Raw genomic sequence first — 24,587 nt, forward strand, 5'->3', positions numbered from 1 at the left:
CACAACATGTCACAAGCATTAAATACATAGTGCATTACACATACAGACACACAACATGTCACAAGCATTAAATACATAGTGCATTACACATACAGACATACGAGGGGGCAGTAATGGCCAAACTCAATATGTTTGAATTGATTATGCCCCCATACTCAAACACATTAGTGTATGTCGTCATTGAGGGTTCAGAGTTAGCATGAATGCACCACAACTCACAGTTACCTCTGTTATATATCTATCTATCAATTTATCTATCTATAGGCTAGATAACCATTTATGTGTTTCTGTGTCATACATCTACCATAAATTTGCGAGTCAATGAGATTAATCTCTGTTGCTTCACAGCTCCACCTCAACTTCAGTGTCTCCATCTTCCTGTAAAGTACACTGGTAAAGGACAAAAAAGACCAAACGCACTAACTGAGGCTCAATTTGACCGTACATCATTTGACCACACATGGTGGAACATACATAGTGGACCGTATAGGATTGTGAGGACCCGTGGTTCAACCCGAGTGAACCGTGGTCCAGTGAACCGTGGTCCCGCCCTATGGGCAAGACTGGTAAGAGCACCGTGGACCTCAACTCCCCGACAGAGGTCAAACAGGCAGTCCCATTCGAGGTCATGGAGACGGTGGCGCCACCAGATGGCGAGGAGAAGGAGGAAGTACTCCCTGACAGGGGCTCCTGGAAGGGCAAGTTTGACTTCCTGTTGTCATGCGTGGGCTACGCCATCGGCCTGGGTAACGTCTGGAGGTTCCCTTACCTGTGCGGCAAGAATGGAGGAGGTAAGATAAACTATCCGGGGAGGGAGGCCATTTTGTGCCTGGAGAGCCAAAACGGTGTCTGGTAGAAATCATTGTTACAGGCTTTGATATAGTGAGATTTCAAGGGGTGCCTGAAGAGGCAGGAGGAAAACTACACATTTCAAAATATCATCAGTATAAAGCACAACCTATTACAATTCATGGGAGTGCACTGTTTGATAAACTAACACAGTGTGCAAATGTTATGTTGTTGTTGAAGAAACATGCTATTTAATATTGTGGGTGTCCAGTGTCCACATTTGCTTTAATGTGAACTATGGGACTTGCAGGATGTGTAAAATGACATGGAAAATGAACAGGCATTGTAAAAGAGGGAGCTTTCAATGAGTACATTTGGCTATCCATATTTTATTTTTTTTGCAACCTGAGTGAGAGAAAATCTAAACATGTCATTAAAACCACTGCATGGAATTTACCATGATGATTATTTAATGACCGACCTTGATATGTATTGATGAGGCTATTGTTAATGAAATTGCCATTAGGAAACATCTATATTTCATCACAATGTACTGTACACTGTGCTAGTATGCGGCATCATCTTTATGGACTATTGAGGTCACTTTCTGTGTTAGTGAGCGAATAATTACAAATACATTTTTCATGAGGACTAGATACATAACATCAACCGTGTTAGTGTTCACAGAAACGTTCTTTTTTGTAAAAGTGACAGAGTTTTTCGAGGTTAAACATCGAGGTTAAACATCCTTAAAGTGTAACGAATACCACCTTTCTATTAGGTAACATTGGTTTTTGAAATGAGCACCTTTCCAGCATTGTAAAATCAAATAAATCACAGAGTTGATATTTTCTATTTTTAACATCAGTAACTGTGTGAAGTGAGCAGAGATTAGAAGCAACAGATACGGTCCTTCTGACAGGTATTTAATAATTTACAGATTGATTTTACTGTCATGTATTCTTTTTTGCATTTTACACTTGAGAGGAACTGATGTAGTGCAGTGTTCCCCAAACTCAGTCCTCGGGACCCCAAGGGGGGCCCGTTTTGGTTCTTGCCCCAGTACTACACAGCTGATTCAAATAATCCACTAATCATCAAGCTTTAATTATTTGAATCAGCTGTGTAGCGCGAGGGCAGAAAACTAAACATGCACGCTTGGGGTCCTGAGGACCGAGTTTGGGAAACCCTGATGTAACGTATTGATACAGTATTGCACAGTCCCCTTGTTTTCATGCATAGTTCATTCTATTGATTTCTGTAGACGTCATATATTTCACTAGTTCCACCATACATCAGGGATCAGGTCTATTTGTAAGCATCTGCGTATGTTACTGTCTGTGTCCTACATCCAACTTCTCCTTTGGAGATCAAGTGTTTTGAATGTAACTCAATATGGATACCCATTTAACCCTTGCAGAACTGTGCTTGTTTTGCACAGCCGCGGGTCCCTGTGTAGGGAGTTGACACTTGATATAGAAATTGTGAGTTTGGTTGTGTGCTCTGGATGATTTGTCAGCCAAGTTTACCGTGAAACCTGAATGGGTCATGTGATCCCACTGGGCACACAGCGGTTGAATCAGCATGGTTTCCACATCATTTCAATGAAATAACGTTGAACCAACGTGGAATAGACGCTGAATGGATAGGATAGACAGCTAGATTGTTCATCACATGTGATGAAGCTGACGTCCAAATCATACACTTCTGAAATCCCCTATCTGTAACAATGTGCGCTGAGTCAGGAAGCAAGTTCTGGGAGTGAGTGTTTAAATAAATAAACACAACAATTAGAAACACGAACATCACACAGACATGACACAGAAACAATGACGCCTGGGGAAGGAACCAAAGGGAGTGACATCCATAGGGCAGGTAATCAAGGAAGTGATGGAGTCCAGGTGAGTCTGACGATGCGCAGGTGCGCGTAACGATGGTGACAGGTATGCGCCATAACAAGCAGCCTTGTGACCTAGAGGCTGGAGAGGGAACACACTTGACACTATCCATAATCCACTATCTAAAACTGATTGAATACTGGCCAATTAGTGTCTTAACCACATCCGAGTCTCAATCCTTCAACCTTCTCTCGAAGTGTGCACTTGCACAACACTCATGGTAAATACTACAGGAGCCTGCCGAGGGGAGAACGTCTCATAATAATGGCCGGAACAGCGCTAATGGAATGGCATCAAACACATGGAAACCACGGAAACCATGTGTTTGATGCATTTCATTCCATTCCACCAATTCAACTCCAGCTATTACCACAAGCCCGTCCTCCCCAATTAAGGTGCCACCAACCTCCTGTGGTTAAAAGCTGTCTCCAGCACAGGAGGTTGTTGGCACCTTAATTGGGGAGGACGGGCTTGTGGTAATAGCTGGAGTTGAATTGGTGGAATGGAATCAAATTAATCAAACAAATGGTGTCCTTTCGCACCTTCCTTGCCATTATTATGAGCCGTCCTCCCCTCAGCAGCCTCCTGTGGCTCCAGACAATGCTTACACCAATCCCATGCTTTTAAAATTCATGATAAGTAAGTGTGCAAGTGCACAAGTTAGAGAAGGATTGAGAATGGGGATGCAGACCGTAAGTAAACGTGTAAACACAGATGAAAGAGGATATCTTTGGTGTACATGTGAAACACACTTCCTGTTCCGTCACACTGTGCCCTGGTCCGGTGACAGGGGCTTTCCTGATCCCGTACTTTCTCACCCTGGTGTTTGCTGGCATACCTCTGTTCCTGTTGGAGACGTCACTGGGCCAGTTCACCTCGGTGGGGGGGCTGGGGGTATGGACCAAACTAATGCCTATGATGAAAGGTGAGATATGTTGAAAATCCCCCCACATATTGACAGATAGTCTAGGTAGGTGATTGATTGTTTGAAGGAGTTTTAATTAGACAAATAAAGAATGCATGTACATACAATTGTAGTTCATATAAAAATCCAACAGAATAGATATACACATATCCCAAAGACAAATAATAGTTAGCTACAGCAGTTCCTAGTTAGTTAACTAATTGTTTGTTAATACTGACCTGTACCTCTCCCTCCCCTACAGGGGTTGGTCTGGCCTCAGTGGTGCTCTCCTTCTGGCTCAACATCTACTACATTATCATCATCGCCTGGGCCCTCTACTACCTCTTCAACTCCTTCAGAGCGGTAGGTGACATCACCACACTACATTATCATCATTGCCTGGGCCCTCTACTACCTCTTCAGCTCCTTCAGAGCGGTAGGTGACATCACCACACTACATTATCATTGCCTGGGCCCTCTACTACCACTTCAACCCCTTCAGAGCGGTAGGTGACATCACTACACTACATTATCATTGCCTGGGCCCTCTACTACCTCTTCAACTCCTTCAGAGCGGTAGGTGACATCACCACACTACATTATCATCATTGCCTGGGCCCTCTACTACCACTTCAACTCCTTCAGAGAGGTAGGTGACATCACCACACTACATTATCATCATCGCCTGGGCCCTCTACTACTGCTTCAACTCCTTCAGAGAGGTAGGTGACATCACCACACTACATTATCATTGCCTGGGCCCTCTACTACCTCTTCAACTGCTTCAGAGAGGTAGGTGACATCACCACACTACATTATCATCACCTGGGTCCTCTACTACCGCTTCAACTCTTTCAGAGAGGTAGGTGACATCACCACACTACATTATCATCATTACCTGGGCCCTCTACTACCGTTTCAACTCCTTCAGAGAGGTAGGTGACATCACCACACTACATTATCATCATCGCCTGGGCCCTCTACTACTGCTTCAACTCCTTCAGAGGTAGGTGACATCACCACACTACATTATCATCATCGCCTGGGCCCTCTACTACCGCTTCAACTCCTTCAGAGCGGTAAGTGACATCACCACACTACATTATCATCATCGCCTGGGCCCTCTACTACCGTTTCAACTGCTTCAGAGAGGTAGGTGACATCACCACACTACATTATCATCATCGCCTGGGCCCTCTACTACTGCTTCAACTCCTTCAGAGGTAGGTGACATCACCACACTACATTATCATCATCGCCTGGGCCCTCTACTACCGCTTCAACTCCTTCAGAGCGGTAGGTGACATCACCACACTACATTATCATCATCGCCTGGGCCCTCTACTACCGCTTCAACTCCATCAGAGCGGTAGGTGACATCACCACACTACATTATCATCGCCTGGGCCCTCTACTACCTCTTCAACTCCTTCAGAGAGGTAGGTGACATCACCACACTACATTATCATCGCCTGGGCCCTCTACTACCTCTTCAACTCCTTCAGAGAGGTAGGTGACATCACCACACTACATTATCATCATCGCCTGGGCCCTTTACTACCACTTCAACTCCCCCAAATCAACGTTTATTGGTCACGTGCACACGGTACAGTGAAATGCTTGCTTGCTAACTCTCCTCAACAATGCAGGAAAATATCTGTCCCAGATCTGTTCCTGCTGTCTTGCCAACTTTTACATTTTTTATTTATTTCACCTTCATTTAACCAGGTAGGCCAGTTGAGAACAAGTTCTGATTTACAACTGCGACCTGGCCAAGAAAAATCTATGTACAGGGTGTGCAAATGTAGAAGAGTAGGGAGGTAGGCAATAAATAGGCCATAGAGGTGAAAATAATTACAATTTAGCATTAACACTGGAGTGATAGATGTGCAGATGATGATGTGCAAGTAGAGATACTGGGGTGCAAAAGAGCAAGAGGATAAATAACAATATGGGGATGAGGTAGTCGGGTGTGCTATTTACAGATTGGCTGTGTACAGGTATAGTGATCTGTAAACTGCTCTGACAGCTGATGCTTAAAGTTAGAGAGGGAGATATAAGACTCCAGCTTCAGTGATTTTTGCAATTCGTTCCAGTCATTGGCAGCAGAGAACTGGAAGGAAAGGCGGCCAAAGGGGGTGTTGGCTTTGGGGATGACCAGTGAGATATACCTGCTGGAGCGCGTGCTACGGGTGGGTGTTGCTATGGTGACCAGTGAGCTGAGATAAGGCGGGGCTTGCCTAGCATAGACTTATAGATTACCTGGAGCCAGTGGGTTTAGCAACGAATATGTAGTGAGGGCCAGCCAACGAGAGTGTACAGGTCGCAGTGGTGGGTAGTATATGGGGCTTCAGTGACAAAACGGATGGCACTGTGATAGACTACATCCAATTTGCTGAGTAGAGTGTTGGAGGCTATTTTGTAAATGACATCGCCGAAGTCAAGGATAGGTAGGATAGTCAGTTTTACGAGGGTATGTTTGGCAGCATGAGTGAAGGAGGCTTTGTTGCTAAATAGGAAGCCGATTCTAGATTTAATTTTGGATTGGAGATGCTTAACGTGAGTCTGGAAGGAGAGTTTACAGTCTAACCAGACACCTAGGTATTTATAGTTGCCCACATATTCTAACTTCAACGGTCATTGACTCCTATGGTCATAGCCTGGTTCCAGATCTGTTTGTGCTCTGTTGCCGACTCAGCAGAAAGCACAAACAAATCTGGAACCAGGCTATGGAATAAGCAGTAAATAAATGGAATAGTTTATTGTCCTTCAAGGAGTATATACTTTGCTGTGACATAATTGCTTAACTATGTGACCTGACTAGAAATCAGTGTGGGTTGAATACGTTATAGACTATAACGTATTCGTTATAGACTAATACGTTATAGACTATATAGACTATATTGACTTAGTCAATAGAGTTACTGAGTAGTTCCCTTAATAATGTTCTCACTCCTGTTGTTCACTGGCTGTTAATTTTGTTCCACACAAAGAACTGAGACAGAGTTATTACATCTGTACAGACAGTCTCCATCACCACTCTTCTCACAACAGACAGGAGCACAAAGAGATGGGTCAGGAGTGTGCGGGGAGAGAGAGAGAGAGAGAGAGAGAGAGAGAGAGAGAGAGAGAGAGAGAGAGAGGCAGTTGTAGGTAGAGAGAGAAAGAGAGATGGAGGGAGGGTGGAGGGGGAGGGAGGGAGACAGGAGGGAGAGGGAGGGAGACATCACTGAAATGAAGCAGACAATCTGAGACACTAAGAGCTTTCCACTCAGAAGTGGTGAAGAAATACATATATGATGATAATGATGACCTGAGAACAGGAAATAAAATGGTTCTAAGCACAGAGTGTGCCCGAGACTCCATTACGGGTTCTTTCATCTCGGTTAACTGAGATGTCATTTGGTCAGATACGTAGTCCGTCCACGGGAGATTGGTGTGTTTAGTGGTTTGTAGTTTTTACATATAGCTTACAGTAACATAAATTAATGAAAATGCTATTATGTTCTTTGACCTTAACTAAGACCTTCTTAAATATAACCAAAGGATTGATTGCAGCAATAGTGCAGCAATTAGACAAGGTGGGAAGACCTTTAGTTTCTACATGACAATGAAAACCCTGAACCCATTGACTTCAATTCAAATGACTCTATTTTCTTGAGGGAGCTTCTTGTGTGGAATGGTTCCTATGAAAAACTAACAGCACATACAAATAAATACAAGCAGGCAGTAAAGGACAGGACAAAGGTGACACAATTTACTCACTCCATCATAAAACATCAGATTCCTACCATAATAGTCTCCTGTACCAGCCAGCTCTGAGCCTGGGGAGGAGGCTACTACCATACATCATTGATTACTACCCGACTGTATGAGTTAAATAGCTCTCTGCTCTCCAATGTTCTCCTTTATGCAATGGACAATGCTAATGCATGTTGGTGCTAATCTTATGTCTGTCTGTCTGTCTTTCTGTTTCCCCCCTCAACTCCTTGTTCTCGTCTCTTTCTGTCTTCCTGTTTGTCTCTTTGGATGACACAATGACACCCCCTCTCTCCTTTCTTTCTCCCCCTCTGTCTCTCCATCTCTCCATCCATCTCTGTCTCTATCTCTCTCTAGGATTTGCCGTGGGAGGGTTGTGATAACCCGTGGAACACAGAGAAATGTTTCTCCAACTACAGTTTGACAGACACCACCAACCTCACCAGTGCCGTCACTGAGTTCTGGGAGTACGTCAAATCATTTATTTTAACACTTGAATTGTGGGGTTTCTAATGGTTTTTCATTTTTACATCTAGCCTACATTCATCTACAATAATGAAAACGCTATTATGTTCTTTAAAAAATATATATACTAATGACCTTCATAAATCTAACCAAATGATTGTTTTTCCGATAGCATACATGAAATGTAGTTATTAGACTGTTAGGTTTGTCACGCCCTGGCCTTAGTATTCTTTGTTTTCTTTATTATTTTAGTTAGGTCAGGGTGTGACATGGGGAATGTTTGTGTTTTGTTGGTTTTGGGTGTTTTTATGGTAAAGGGGTTGTTGGGTATAGTATATGGGTTTGTGTTGAGTACATGTGTCTAGTGTTGTCTATGTATGTTTAGTTGTCTAGGAGAGTCTATGGTTACCTGAATGAGTTCCCAATTAGAGACAGCTGATTTCGGTTGTCTCTGATTGGGAGCCTTATTTAGGGTAGCCATAGGCTCTCATTGGTGGTGAGTAGTTGTCTATGTCAGAACGTTTGTAGCCTGTGTGTGTGCACGACGTTTATTAGCTTCACGATCGTTTGTTGTTTTGTTAGTTTGTATTAAGTGTTTCGTGTTTATTTTTCGTCATCTTTAAAATAAAAGAAGATGGCTTATTTTCCAAATGCTGCGTTTTGGTCCGTCAATCCGCCACACGATCGTGACAAGGTTGTTGACATCCAAAAGACACGTCATTGGCTGGAAGTGGGGTCCCTGGAGTCCAGGCATTTCTAGTGTTAAACTTCTATAATTCTTCACTGAGTCATGTGAAAAGCATGGGGTCAAAGGCGGAACATACGTGTGTGTATATTAAATGTGTGTGTGGTTGACCTGAGAGTGTGCATAACTGTTTGTTTGTGAGTGTGGCCTGTCTGTCTGTATGTGAGTCTGTATGTGATCATGTGTGTGTATAACCTGTCCGAAAGTATGTGTGTGATCCAGGTGTGTGTGTGACTGCACTGACCGGTGTGTGTGTGTGTGACTGCACTGACCGGTGTGTGTGTGTGTGACTGCACTGACCGGTGTGTGTGTGTGTGACTGCACTGACCGGTGTGTGTGTGTGTGACTGCACTGACCGGTGTGTGTGTGTGTGACTGCACTGACCGGTGTGTGTGTGTGTGTGACTGCACTGACCGGTGTGTGTGTGTGTGTGACTGCACTGACCGGTGTGTGTGTGTGTGTGTGACTGCACTGACCGGTGTGTGTGTGTGTGTGTGACTGCACTGACCGGTGTGTGTGTGTGTGTGTGTGACTGCACTGACCGGTGTGTGTGTGTGTGTGTGTGACTGCACTGACCGGTGTGTGTGTGTGTGTGTGTGACTGCACTGACCGGTGTGTGTGTGTGTGTGTGACTGCACTGACCGGTGTGTGTTACTGCACTGACCGGTGTGTGTGTGTGTGTGTGACTGCACTGACCGGTGTGTGTTACTGCACTGACCAGTGTGTGTTACTGCACTGACCAGTGTGTGTTACTGCACTGACCGGTGTGTGTGTGACTGCACTGACCGGTGTGTGTGTGACTGCACTGACCGGTGTGTGTGTGACTGCACTGACCGGTGTGTGTGACTGCACTGACCGGTGTGTGTGACTGCACTGACCGGTGTGTGTGACTGCACTGACCGGTGTGTGTGACTGCACTGACCGGTGTGTGTGACTGCACTGACCGGTGTGTGTGACTGCACTGACCGGTGTGTGTGTGTGACTGCACTGACCGGTGTGTGTGTGTGACTGCACTGACCTGTGTGTGTGTGTGACTGCACTGACCGGTGTGTGACTGCACTGACCGGTGTGTGACTGCACTGACCGGTGTGTGACTGCACTGACCGGTGTGTGTGTTACTGCACTGACCGGTGTGTGTGTTACTGCACTGACCGGTGTGTGTGTTACTGCACTGACCGGTGTGTGTGACTGCACTGACCGGTGTGTGTGACTGCACTGACCGGTGTGTGTGTGTGTGACTGCACTGACCGGTGTGTGTGACTGCACTGACCGGTGTGTGTTACTGCACTGACCAGTGTGTGTGTGTGTGTGTGACTGCACTGACCGGTGTGTGTTACTGCACTGACCGGTGTGTGTTACTGCACTGACCGGTGTGTGTTACTGCACTGACCGGTGTGTGTGTGACTGCACTGACCGGTGTGTGTGTGACTGCACTGACCGGTGTGTGTGTGACTGCACTGACCGGTGTGTGTGTGACTGCACTGACCGGTGTGTGTGACTGCACTGACCGGTGTGTGTGACTGCACTGACCGGTGTGTGTGACTGCACTGACCGGTGTGTGTGACTGCACTGACCGGTGTGTGTGACTGCACTGACCGGTGTGTGACTGCACTGACCGGTGTGTGTGTGTGACTGCACTGACCTGTGTGTGTGTGTGACTGCACTGACCGGTGTGTGACTGCACTGACCGGTGTGTGACTGCACTGACCGGTGTGTGTGTTACTGCACTGACCGGTGTGTGTGTTACTGCACTGACCGGTGTGTGTGACTGCACTGACCGGTGTGTGTGACTGCACTGACCGGTGTGTGTGTGTGTGACTGCACTGACCGGTGTGTGTGACTGCACTGACCGGTGTGTGTTACTGCACTGACCGGTGTGTGTGTGACTGCACTGACCGGTGTGTGTGTGACTGCACTGACCGGTGTGTGTGACTGCACTGACCGGTGTGTGTGACTGCACTGACCGGTGTGTGTGACTGCACTGACCGGTGTGTGTGACTGCACTGACCGGTGTGTGTGACTGCACTGACCGGTGTGTGTGACTGCACTGACCGGTGTGTGTGACTGCACTGACCGGTGTGTGTGACTGCACTGACCGGTGTGTGTGTGTGACTGCACTGACCGGTGTGTGTGTGTGACTGCACTGACCGGTGTGTGTGTGTGTGTGACTGCACTGACCGGTGTGTGACTGCACTGACCGGTGTGTGTGTTACTGCACTGACCGGTGTGTGTGTTACTGCACTGACCGGTGTGTGTGTGTGTGACTGCACTGACCGGTGTGTGTGACTGCACTGACCGGTGTGTGTGACTGCACTGACCGGTGTGTGTGTGTGTGACTGCACTGACCGGTGTGTGTGTGTGTGACTGCACTGACCGGTGTGTGACTGCACTGACCGGTGTGTGTGTGTGACTGCACTGACCGGTGTGTGTGTGTGTGTGACTGCACTGACCGGTGTGTGTGTGTGACTGCACTGACCGGTGTGTGTGTGTGTGTGACTGCACTGACCGGTGTGTGTGACTGCACTGACCGGTGTGTGTGTGTGTGTGACTGCACTGACCGGTGTGTGACTGCACTGACCGGTGTGTGTGTTACTGCACTGACCGGTGTGTGTGTGTGTGACTGCACTGACCGGTGTGTGTGTGTGTGACTGCACTGACCGGTGTGTGTGACTGCACTGACCGGTGTGTGTGACTGCACTGACCGGTGTGTGTGACTGCACTGACCTGTGTGTGTGTGTGTGTGTGACTGCACTGACCGGTGTGTGTGTGTGTGTGACTGCACTGACCGGTGTGTGTGTGTGTGTGACTGCACTGACCGGTGTGTGTGTGACTGCACTGACCGGTGTGTGTGTGACTGCACTGACCGGTGTGTGTGTGTGTGTGACTGCACTGACCGGTGTGTGTGTGTGTGTGTGACTGCACTGACCGGTGTGTGTGACTGCACTGACCGGTGTGTGTGACTGCACTGACCGGTGTGTGTGTGTGTGTGACTGCACTGACCGGTGTGTGTGTGTGTGTGTGACTGCACTGACCGGTGTGTGTGTGTGTGTGAGTGACTGCACTGACCGGTGTGTGTGTGTGTGTGTGACTGCACTGACCGGTGTGTGTGTGTGTGTGTGACTGCACTGACCGGTGTGTGTGTGTGTGTGTGACTGCACTGACCGGTGTGTGTGTGTGTGTGTGTGACTGCACTGACCGGTGTGTGTGTGTGTGTGTGACTGCACTGACCGGTGTGTGTGTGTGTGTGTGACTGCACTGACCGGTGTGTGTGTGTGTGTGTGACTGCACTGACCGGTGTGTGTGTGTGTGTGTGTGTGACTGCACTGACGTGTGTGTGTGTGTGTGTGACTGCACTGACGTGTGTGTGTGTGTGTGTGACTGCACTGACGTGTGTGTGTGTGTGTGTGTGTGACTGCACTGACCGGTGTGTGTGTGTGTGTGTGACTGCACTGACCGGTGTGTGTGTGTGTGTGACTGCACTGACCGGTGTGTGTGTGTGTGTGTGTGTGACTGCACTGACCGGTGTGTGTGTGACTGCACTGACCGGTGTGTGTGTGACTGCACTGACCGGTGTGTGTGTGTGACTGCACTGACCGGTGTGTGTGTGTGACTGCACTGACCGGTGTGTGTGTGTGTGTGACTGCACTGACCGGTGTGTGTGTGTGTGTGTGACTGCACTGACCGGTGTGTGTGTGTGTGTGTGACTGCACTGACCGGTGTGTGTGTGTGTGTGTGTGACTGCACTGACCGGTGTGTGTGACTGCACTGACCGGTGTGTGTGTGTGTGTGTGTGTGTGACTGCACTGACCGGTGTGTGTGACTGCACTGACCGGTGTGTGTGTGTGTGTGTGTGTGTGACTGCACTGACCGGTGTGTGTGTGTGTGTGTGTGTGACTGCACTGACCGGTGTGTGTGTGTGTGTGTGTGTGACTGCACTGACCGGTGTGTGTGTGTGTGTGTGTGTGACTGCACTGACCGGTGTGTGTGTGTGTGTGTGTGTGACTGCACTGACCGGTGTGTGTGTGTGTGTGACTGCACTGACCGGTGTGTGTGACTGCACTGACCGGTGTGTGTGTGTGTGTGTGTGTGTGACTGCACTGACCGGTGTGTGTGTGTGTGTGTGACTGCACTGACCGGTGTGTGTGTGTGTGTGTGACTGCACTGACCGGTGTGTGTGTGTGACTGCACTGACCGGTGTGTGTGTGTGTGTGTGTGACTGCACTGACCGGTGTGTGTGTGTGTGTGTGTGTGTGACTGCACTGACCGGTGTGTGTGTGTGTGTGTGTGTGTGACTGCACTGACCGGTGTGTGTGTGTGTGTGTGTGTGTGACTGCACTGACCGGTGTGTGTGTGACTGCACTGACCGGTGTGTGTGTGACTGCACTGACCGGTGTGTGTGTGACTGCACTGACCGGTGTGTGTGTGACTGCACTGACCGGTGTGTGTGTGACTGCACTGACCGGTGTGTGTGTGTGTGTCCGCCAGGCGGAACATGCACCAGCTGTCCAGGGGTCTGGAGGAGCCTGGTGAGGTGCGCTGGCCCCTGGCTGGAACTCTGGCTCTGTCCTGGATCCTGGTCTACTTCTCTATCTGGAAAGGAGTGGAGTGGACAGGGAAGGTCAGGCCTGCTCTTATTATTACTCTCTCTCTTTCATGTCTCTTTCTCTCTCTCTTTTTCCATCGCTCTTTTTCTGTCTTGGTGCTTTCGTCTCGGTCTCCTTATGTCTGGGTGTCTCCTCTCTCTCTCTGGCACTCCATCTGGCACATCTCCATCTCTCTCTCGCTGGCACTCCATCTGGCACATCTCCATCTCTCTCTCTCGCTGGCACTCCATCTGGCACATCTACATCTCTCTCTCTATCTCTCTGGCAAAAGGTATTTAATGAAAACTCTCGTCACCTGTAAGACACATCAACCACAATACAATTGATAGAACGGCTCCAAATCCATTTCAGCAACATCATATACTAAAGTTCAACCCTGATACATGCAGCAGGCCACAGCCTCCTTCCATGACGGTAACCTGGCAAAAACAAATGCATTAACAACTTTGTCGAGTTAGGGGGTGTTAAATTAACGCTCACTTTTAAGAAAATAAATGTATGAGCAAGGAACACATCTTCGCATTCTGCTCCGAGGGTAATTGGAATTTAATGTGAACTGCATAAAGCAGAAAATTAACTCCCCCAAGGCCCTGGCCTTGATGGAATTTACCAATTAAACACAATCATTATTTGACAAAGTGCAAAGCACTTTCACAGATCTCTGTCAGGAGAGGAAGGCGAGCAGGAATTAAAATGTTTCAGTCTCTAGTGGGGAACGTTTCAGTCTGCTCATGTACCATTGAGGCTGGAAGTTCACCCTCTTTTGGGGTTTTTGTTAGTCAACTACCCACCTTTTCACTCCTCACCAACACACCATGTCTGTTATTCCGGTGGTCTATTTCTCTGTCCCCTATCTGTTATTCAGGTGGTCTATTTCTCTGTCCCCTATCTGTTATTCAGGTGGTCTATTTCTCTGTCCCCTATCTGTTATTCAGGTGGTCTATTTCTCTGTCCCCTATCTGTTATTCCGGTGGTCTATTTCTCTGTCCCCTATCTGTTGTTCAGGTGGTCTATTTCTCTGTCCCCTATCTGTTGTTCAGGTGGTCTATTTCTCTGTCCCCTATCTGTTATTCAGGTGGTCTATTTCTCTGCCACGTACCCCTACCTCATGCTGTTCATCCTGTTTTTTCGTGGGGTCACTCTCCCCGGGGCCAAGGAGGGCATTCTTTTCTACATCACCCCCGACTTCAACAAACTCCTCAAGTCTGAGGTACGGTGGCCCCTAAGAGTCACACACTCACAGACCATATGTCTATGCACACACTGAAATGTCAACAGGAAAAATAAGATATGTTTAATGTCTTAAAGTGAAAACTGTCCTTAAATAATGTGTGTGTGTTTGTCTGACTACTCTCCCAGGTGTGGCTGGACGCTGCCACTCAGATCTTCTTCTCCTATGGACTGGGTCTGGGTTCGCTCATCGCCTTGGGAAGCTACAACTCCTTCAACAACGATGTGTACAGGTAAGCAACCCCCACAGCCTCTCCTATCAAACCACCTCTGTTACATGTTAAAAACCCAGACGATGGAACCATTCTATTTGCTTTGATTCTATACTTCTGGGTTCCACTCCCTCTTTCCTCTATTTGCTTTGATTCTATACTTCTGGGTTCCACTCCCTCTTTCTTCTATTTGCTTTGATTCTATACTTCTGGGTTCCACTCCATCTTTCCTCTATTTGCTTTAATTTGTTCTGTCCTTTTCTTGTTTCTTTCTTCTGTGGTGTTCCATTATGGTGTCCTGACTACTTACCAATACCAAACATGGGTTGTGTTTTTCTCTCCTGTCAGGGACTCCCTCATCGTGTGCTGTATAAACTCCTTCACCAGCATGTTTGCGGGCTTCGTCATCTTCTCCATTGTGGGCTTCATGTCGTACATCACCAAGAAGCCTGTCCAGGAGCTAGCTGCCTCCGGTACAGTGCAGTTAGCTCGCCCTACTGCAACATTCACTGTTATTGACGTCGGAGTCTGCTGTTCCTGATTAACACCACAGAGTCAAACCGAGCTGTACTGACCTGGTCTAATTACACATCCAGTATAGTTTCTGAAACAGTGCTGGAAAGGACAATGTCTAAATAAAATATAGAGTGTGTTCAGACTCTTTAGCAGGGGAGTCAAACTCATTCCACGGAGGACCTAGTGTCTGTGGGTTTTTGGTTTTTCCTTTCAATGAAGACCTAGACAACCAAGTGAGGCGAGGTCATTACTAATTAGTGACATTAATTCATCAATCAAGTACAAGGGAGGAGTGAAAACCCGCAGACACTCGGCCCTCCATGGAATGAGTTTGACACGTGTCCTATAGTGTCATTGCGTCACTGGTTATCTTCTTCTTGATACAGTAAAAGTAATGAATTGATTAATGCCACTGATTGGCCACAGACTCCACTCAACTTGTGCCCGAGGGCCTGAATTAGTCGCTGATTAGAGGGGAAGAATTAAAATCAGCAGCACTTCTTCTGACATAAGATAAAAGGGGTAATAGTGATCCTAATCAACTCATCAATTGATGCCAAGTAAATGATTGGTTTCTTAGATAAATGTAAGATACAATACAGGACGGAAGTAAAACATACACTTTGTATTCAACAGAAGAGATTTCATATGGGTACAATAATTATCATGGTGTGCATTAATGCGTCCATTTGAGGTGTGCAGTGAAGTGTGATTATGCAATGTGGGCTGAGGCTCAATGATGTGGTTTGGGGTCTAACTTAAGGCCTAGACTTAGCTCACTGTGATTGGTGTGGTGTCTAACTCAAGGCCCAGGCTTGGCGTTCTTGGCCTACCCCCAGGCTGTGACTCAGCTGCCCATGTCCTCCCTGTGGGCCATCCTGTTCTTCTCCATGCTGATGATGCTGGGGCTAGACAGCCAGGTGAGGATCCCACCTAGAGTCACCTGACACCCAGATAACTAGCAAGGGAAGAGAGGTGTTAGTGGTGAGAACCAGACAGACAACAGACAAGCCAACATTACAATTCATTACAGCAGAACAAAGGGAATAACAGAACGGCAGGTAGATATGTTACAAGTGGCTTGTTGCTACTGAGTAGACTACTGAGTAGTTACATAGAATTACCACTTTTATTTTCATTTTAAACAGAAGCGTCCAGGTGACCCTGCAGAAGTTGGCAGCCTGTTAGAGTTCTCTGGTGCAAGACCTGAGTGAACCAAAGTGTGTGTGTTAACCTGTGTGCTCTGCCTGTAGTTCTGTACCGTGGAGGGCTTCGTCACGGCTCTGATGGATGAGTTCCCCATGGTGCTGAGGAAGAGGAAGAAGGTCTTTATCCTCGGCATCTGTCTAATCTCCTTCCTCATCGGCTTCTCCAACATTACACAGGTAACACAGTGTGTGTGTGTGTGTGTGTGTGTGTGTGTGTGTGTGTGTGTGTGTGCGTGTGTGTGTTGAGCCTTTGAACAATCCTCTATGGCTGCGATGCTTCCCCAGGGTGGTCTGTACGTCTTCAAGCTGTTTGATTACTACTCTGCCAGCGGGATGTGCCTCCTCTTCCTCGTCTTCTTTGAAACCATCTCGATTTCCTGGTTCTATGGTAGGACACAGTAAGCTTCTATACCATTAGGAAAATATAGGATCTATCATTGTTGTTTTCTACAAGCATACATCCTGTTTAAACATGATTCATGTGTATGTCTACAGTTAATACTAATAATACAGTCTCTTTACATACACAAGAAAACCAGAAGGATCAACAGTTATAAAATCACATCATAAAATAAGTAAAAGTACCCTAAACATGATGACAGACTGACCATGGAGAACCCTAAACATGATGACAGACTGACCATGGAGAACCCTAAACATGATGACAGACTGACCATGGAGAACCCTAAACATGATGACAGACTGACCATGGAGAACACTAAACATGATGACAGACTGACCATGGAGAACCCTAAACATGATGACAGACTGACCATGGAGAACACTAAACATGATGACAGACTGACCATGGAGAACAATAAACATGATGACAGACTGACCATGGAGAACCCTAAACATGATGACAGACTGACCATGGAGAACCCTAAACATGATGACAGACTGACCATGGAGAACACTAAACATGATGACAGACTGACCATGGAGAACCCTAAACATGATGACAGACTGACCATGGAGAACACTAAACATAAGAACAGACTGACCATGGAGAACACTAAACATGATGACAGACTGACCATGGAGAACACTAAACATGATGACAGACTAACCATGGAGAACACTAAACATGATGACAGACTGACCATGGAGAACACTAAACATGATGACAGACTAACCATGGAGAACACTAAACATGATGACAGACTAACCATGGAGAACACTAAACATAAGAACAGACTGACCATGGAGAACACTAAACATGATGACAGACTAACCATGGAGAACACTAAACATGATGACAGACTAACCATGGAGAACACTAAACATGATGACAGACTAACCATGGAGAACACTAAACATGATGACAGACTAACCATGGAGAACACTAAACATGATGACAGACTGACCATGGAGAACACTAAACATGATGACAGACTAACCATGGAGAACACTAAACATGATGACAGACTAACCATGGAGAACACTAAACATGATGACAGACTAACCATGGAGAACACTAAACATGATGACAGACTAACCATGGAGAACACTAAACATGATGACAGACTAACCATGGAGAACACTAAACATGATGACAGACTAACCATGGAGAACACTAAACATGATGACAGACTAACCATGGAGAACACTAAACATGATGACAGACTGACCATGGAGAACCCTAAACATGATGACAGACTGACCATGGAGAACCCTAAACATGATGACAGACTGACCATGGAGAACCCTAAACATGATGACAGACTGACCATGGAGAACCCTAAACATGATGACAGACTGACCATGGAGAACCCTAAACATGATGACAGACTGACCATGGAGAACACTAAACATGATGACAGACTGACCATGGAGAACCCTAAACATGATGACAGACTGACCATGGAGAACACTAAACATGATGACAGACTGACCATGGAGAACACTAAACATGATGACAGACTGACCATGGAGAACAATAAACATGATGACAGACTGACCATGGAGAACCCTAAACATGATGACAGACTGACCATGGAGAACCCTAAACATGATGACAGACTGACCATGGAGAACACTAAACATGATGACAGACTGACCATGGAGAACCCTAAACATGATGACAGACTGACCATGGAGAACACTAAACATAAGAACAGACTGACCATGGAGAACACTAAACATGATGACAGACTAACCATGGAGAACACTAAACATGATGACAGACTAACCATGGAGAACACTAAACATAAGAACAGACTGACCATGGAGAACAATAAACATAAGAACAGACTGACCATGGAGAACACTAAACATGATGACAGACTGACCATGGAGAACACTAAACATAAGAACAGACTGACCATGGAGAACACTAAACATGATGACAGACTGACCATGGAGAACCCTAAACATGATGACAGACTGACCATGGAGAACACTAAACATAAGAACAGACTGACCATGGAGAACACTAAACATGATGACAGACTGACCATGGAGAACACTAAACATGATGACAGACTAACCATGGAGAACACTAAACATAAGAACAGACTGACCATGGAGAACACTAAACATGATGACAGACTAACCATGGAGAACACTAAACATGATGACATATGCAGTTGAGGTCGGAAGTTTACATACACCTTCGCCAAATACATTTAAACTCCATTTATCACAATTCCTGACATTTAATCCTCGTAAGAAATCCCTGTTTTAGGTCAGTTAGGATCAACACTTTATTTTAAGAATGTGAAATGTCAGAATAATAGTAGAGAGAATTATTTATTTCAGCTTTTATTTCTTTCATCACATTCCCAGTGCGTCAGAAGATTACATACACTCAATTAGTATTTGGTAGCATTGCCTTTAAATTGTTTAACTTGGGTCAAACGTTTCAGGTAGCCTTCCACAAGCTTCCCACAATAGGTTGGGGGAATTTTGGCACATTCCTCCTGACAGAGCTGGTGTAACTGAGTCAGGTTTGTAGGCATCCTTGCTCGCACACGCTTTTCAGTTCTGCCCACAAATGTTCTATAGGATTGAGGTCAGGGCTTTGTGATGGCCCGTCCAATACCTTGACTTTGTTGCCCTTAAGCCATTTTGCCACAACTTTGGAAGTATGCTTGAGTCATTGTCCATTTGGAAGACCCATTTGCAACCAAGCTTTAACTTCCTGACTGATGTCTTGCCTCATGATGCCATCTATTTTGGGAAGTGCACCAGTCTCTCCTGCAGCAAAGCACCCCCACAACATGATGCTGCCACCCCCGGGATGGTGTTCTTCGACTTGCAAGTGTCCCCCTTTTTCCTCCAAACATAACGATGGTCATTATGACCAAAGAGTTCTATTTTTGTTTCATCAGACCAGAGGACATTTCTCCAAAAAGTACGATCTTTGTCCCCATGTGCAGTTGCAAACCGTAGTCTGGCTTTTTTATGGTGGTTTTGAAACAGTGGCTTCTTCCTTGCTGAGCGGCTTTTTAGGTTATGTCGATATAGGACTCGTTTTACTGTGGATATAGATACTTTTGCACCTGTTTCCTCCAGCATCTTCACAAGGCCCTTTGCTGTTGTTCTGGGATTGATTTGCGCTTTTCGCACCAAAGTACGTTCATCTCTAGGAGACAGAACGCGTCTCCTTCCTGAACATTATGACAGGTGCATGGTCCCGTGGTGTTTAAACTTGCGTACTATTGCTTGTACAGATGAATGTGGTACCTTCAGGTGTTTGGAAATTGCTCCCAAGGATGAACCAGACTTGTGTAGGTCTACAATTTTTTTCTGAGGTCTTGGCTGATTTCTTTTGATTTTCCCATGATGCCAAGCAAAGATACACTGAGTTTGAAAGTAGGCCTTGAAATACATCCACAGGTACACCTCCAATTGACTCAGGCTAATTGACATAATTTATCAGAAGCTTCTAAAGACATTACATAATTCTCTGTAATTTTCTAAGCTGTTTAAAGGCACAGTCAACTTAGTGTATGGAAACCTCTGACCCACTGGAATTGTGATACATTGAATTATAAGTGAAATAATCTACCTGTAAACAATTGTTGGAAAAATTACTTGTGTCATGCACAAAGTAGATGTCCTAACCAACTTGCCAAACCTATAGTTGGTGGAGTGGTTGAAAAACTAGTTTTAATGACTCCAACCTAAGTGTATGTAAACTTCCAACTTCAACTGTACATTTAGAACTAACACATATGGAATCATGTATTAACCAAAAAGGTGTTAAACAAATCAAAATATATTTTTTAAGTGTGTCTTGAATTCTAAATAAATCACTGACCGTGTCACCAGCAAAGCGCCCCCACACCATTGTACCTCCTCCTCCGTGCTTCACGGTGGGAACCACACATGCGGAGATCATCTGCTCATCTACTCTGCGTCTCACAAAGACACAGCGGTTGGAACCAAAAATAAAAAATTTGGACTCATCACACCAAAGGACAGATTTCCACCAGTCTAATGCCCATTGCTTGTGTTTCTTGGCCCAAGCAAGTCTCTTCTTATTATTGTTGTCCTTTTAGTAGTGGTTTCTTTGCAGCAATTCAATCATGAAGGCCTGATTCACACAGTCTCCTCTGAACAGTTGATGTTGAGATGGGTCTGTTACTTGAACTCTGTGAAGCCTTTATTTGGACTATAATCTAAGGTGCAGTTAACTCTTACGAAGTCATCCTCTGAAGCAGAGGTAACTCTGGGTCTTCCTTTCCTGTGGCGGTCCTCATGAGAGCCAGTTTCATCATAGTGCTTGATGGTTTTTGTGACTGCACTTGAAGAAATGTTCAATGTTCTCGATATATCCCGGATTGACTGACCTTCATGTCTTAAAGTAATGATGGGCTGTAATTTTTCTTGGCTTATTTGAGCTGCTCTTGCCATAATATGGACTTGGTCTTTTAACAAATAGGGCTATCTTCTGTATACCACCCCTACCTTGTCACAACACAACTGATTGGCTCAAACACATTAAGAAGGAAAGAAATTCCACAAATGTACTTGTAACAAGGCATACCTGTAATTGAAATTCATTCCAGGTGACTACCTCATGAAGCTGGTTGAGAGAATACCAAGAGTGTGCAAAGCTGTCATCAAGGCAGCTTTGCACACTACTTTATATTTGAGATTCTACTTTGAAGAATCTCAAATATACAATATATTTTGATTTAACACTTTTTTGATTACTACATGTGTTATTTCATAGCTTTGATGTATTCACTATTATTCTACCATGTAGAACATTTTAAAAATAAAGACAATGACTTCTTGTGTCCAAACTTTTGACTGGTACTGTATATATACATACAGTACATATCTTTTAAAAATATATTTTCCTTTATTATTTTCCACTAACCCTGTCATGCTAAGTTGACCAAGTTTCTTGATGAGGGAGTTGGGGCTCATGAGCATGATCTCAGTATTGTTGTAATTTAGTTTTAAAAAGGTATTGCTTATCCAAGTTTTCACTTCACTGAGTAAGTCAACAACAGCTGGCTGCCTAGCTAACTCAAAGCACATCAACAGTCTCACTTGGGACATAGCCTACAGATAACATTTGGGCTGTCTTGACATATAACCCATTATTCGTCACCTTGTGTGGTTTGTTCAATGCTCTCTCTTGCTCTGTCTTAGGAGCTGATAAGTTCTATGGGGACATTGAAGAGATGATTGGCTATCGGCCGTGCGGCTGGTGGAAGCTCTGCTGGAAGTTCTTCACTCCAGCAATCTGCCTGGTAACTGCCATTTCCAATCAGGCTTCTCATTGGTTTTCAATGTGTTTAAATCCTCAGGGACATCATACTTAACCCTGTATCTCAGAAACACTGGTTGTGTCCCAAATGGCATCCTATTTCCTATATAGTGCATAATGTATACATTTTTTTCAGCATCCAGGAATTTTGTACAGATCCTTGAAACATGGGGCCGTGCATTATCATGCTGAAAGATGAGGTGATGGCGGGTGATTAATGGCACGACAATGGGCCTCAGGATATCGTCACGGTATCTCTGTGCATTCAAATTGCCATAGACAAAATGTAATTGTGTTCATTGTCCGTAGCTTGTGCCTGCCCATACTATAACCCCACCGCCACCATGGAGCACTCTGTTCACAACGTTGACATCAGCAAACCGCTCACCCACTAGACGCCATATACATGGTCTGCGGTTGTGAGGCCGGTTGCACATACTGCCAAATTCTATAAAACGACTTTGGTAGAGAAATTATCATTCAATTCTCTAGCAACAGCTCTGATGGACATTCCTGCAGCCAGCATGCCAATTGCACACTCCCTTAAAACTTGCAACATCTGTGGCATTGTGTTGTGTGACAACGCTGCACATTTTAGAGTGGCCCTTTATTGTCCCCAGCACAAGGTGCACCTGTGTAATGATCATGCTGTTTAATCAGCTTCTTGATATGCCACACCTTTCAGGTGGATGGATTATCTTGGCAAAGGAGAAATGCTCAATAACAGGCATGTAAACAAATTTGTCTACAAAATTTGAGAGAAATATGCTTTTTGTGTGTATGGAAAGTTCCTGCGTTCAGCTCATGAAACATGGGAGTAACACTTTGCATGTTGCATATATATTTTGATCAGTATACGTGTATTTTATTGTAATGGATTTTCTTTTACCATTTAGTACGAAACAAAAACACACACAAAACAATACAAAAAACACAGCTGCCAGACATATGAAGTGAAGTATTGCTTAAGTAAGAAATGCGACAATAGAACAACACTATGACAGTTACAACACTCCTCAGTGTTCACAATCAGTCTCTGTCCAGAATAAATCTGTGGAGGAGTTAGTCCTGAGAACAGGCATGTAGTGCATGAAGTTTTCACAGTGGCCCATAGGGCTGTATCAATGGGAAGATCAATGTTCTAGACACATCTATGGGATGCTATCGTCATTCTGACTGTGTGATGGAGTACTGCTCTCCCCTACTCAGTTAATCACTTACTGACTGGCCCAACTTAGCATAAGTTCAGCCAAATAGGTTATCTGGCCGGCTGGCCGAACATGTCCTACCTGTCAGGACTGACTTGTGCTGTCTGGCCAACTTATCCTATCTGACTGGCTGGCCAAACTTGTGCAGCCTGATTTGTCTTACCTGACTGACCAGATGGGACCATCTCTTGTCCTATCTGGCCGGCTTATTTTATCTGGCCAGCCGTCAAATTTGTCCTATCTGGCCGACTTGTTTTATCTGGCCAGCCGTCAAACTTGTCCCATCTGGCCGGCTTGTTTTATCTGGCCAGCCGTCAAACTTGTCCCATCTGGCCGGCTTGTTTTATCTGGCCAGCCATCAAACTTGTCCTATCTGGCCGGCTTATTTTATCTGGCCAGCCGTCAAACTTGTCCTATCTGGCCGACTTGTTTTATCTGGCCAGCCGTCAAACTTGTCCTATCTGGCCGGCATGCCGACTTGTGCCATTTTGTCAGCTTGTCCTATCTCGCCGGTCGGTGTTTTTGTTTTGTTTTTGAGTTTATTTATTTTTACAGGGACAGTGCACATTAATCAACGTTTCAGTAGAAGTGCCGGTTTTAGCCTGCCGGCTAATTTTCAACCGCAGTCCCTGGTCAGGTTATTATTGGGAGGTCTGGTATACATCTACGATGTAGTCGGCCTGGAGCATCACCTATTACCTCACCTAATGCAAATGTTTCTGTGTGTGCAGGGAGTGTTTACCTTCAGTGCCATTGAGATGACCCCCCTGACCTTGGGGAAGTACGTGTACCCGGCGTGGGGGCAGGGGATTGGCTGGGTCATGTCTCTGTCATCCATGGTTCTTGTGCCAGGCTATGTCATCTACATGTTCTGCACCTCCAAGGGCGGCATCAAACAGGTACACAGTCAACCAGCAGATCCCACTATGCTCCATATCCTTCCCTTTGGCCCTAAGCCCTCGATAATAGCATGTCTGTAGGGTCTGGATAGGTAGATGCTTGCAGCATATTGTTTCCACTATACAAATATACTGCAAATATCGAGGGCTGGGGCTAAGGGGAAGGGGTAGAGACAGATTGGGGACCGGCTAGACAATCACTACCTCTCTCATGCTAAGGGGAAGGGGTAGAGACAGATTGGGGACCGGCTAGACATCTCTACCTCTCTCAGGCTAAGGGGAAGGGGTAGAGAGAGATTGGGGATCGGCTTGACATCTCTATCTCTCTCATGCTAAGGGGAAGGGGTAGAGACAGATTGGGGACCGGCTAGACATCTCTATCTCTCTCAGGCTAAGGGGAAGGGGTAGAGACAGATTGGGGA

The 24,587-nt window shown here is 45.7% G+C and overlaps 1 protein-coding gene across 3 annotated transcripts; it reads left to right on the forward strand.

Moving 5' to 3' along the window:
- Positions 1–327: 327 nt before the first annotated feature.
- On the forward strand, positions 328–24,261 carry LOC129838513 (sodium- and chloride-dependent GABA transporter 1-like). Of its 3 annotated transcripts, XM_055905543.1 has the most exons (13): positions 328–791; positions 3,478–3,612; positions 3,854–3,954; positions 7,708–7,817; positions 13,046–13,178; positions 14,240–14,374; positions 14,524–14,627; positions 14,955–15,079; positions 15,930–16,042; positions 16,376–16,507; positions 16,616–16,718; positions 21,941–22,041; positions 23,998–24,261. In XM_055905543.1, exons 1-13 carry the CDS (start codon positions 554–556, stop codon positions 24,244–24,246), a joined length of 1,779 nt encoding a protein of 592 aa, XP_055761518.1. In that variant the 5' UTR covers positions 328–553; the 3' UTR covers positions 24,247–24,261. The 3 variants fall into 3 exon arrangements, with proteins under 3 accessions (XP_055761518.1, XP_055761520.1, XP_055761519.1); XM_055905545.1 differs by lacking the exons at positions 328–791; positions 3,478–3,612; positions 3,854–3,954 and adding an exon at positions 4,135–4,167; XM_055905544.1 differs by lacking the exons at positions 328–791; positions 3,478–3,612; positions 3,854–3,954 and adding an exon at positions 4,838–4,887.
- The last annotated feature ends 326 nt before the right edge of the window (positions 24,262–24,587 follow it).

The sequence above is a fragment of the Salvelinus fontinalis genome, chromosome 39 (assembly GCF_029448725.1).
Source record: "Salvelinus fontinalis isolate EN_2023a chromosome 39, ASM2944872v1, whole genome shotgun sequence".
Lineage (NCBI taxonomy): Eukaryota > Metazoa > Chordata > Actinopteri > Salmoniformes > Salmonidae > Salvelinus > Salvelinus fontinalis.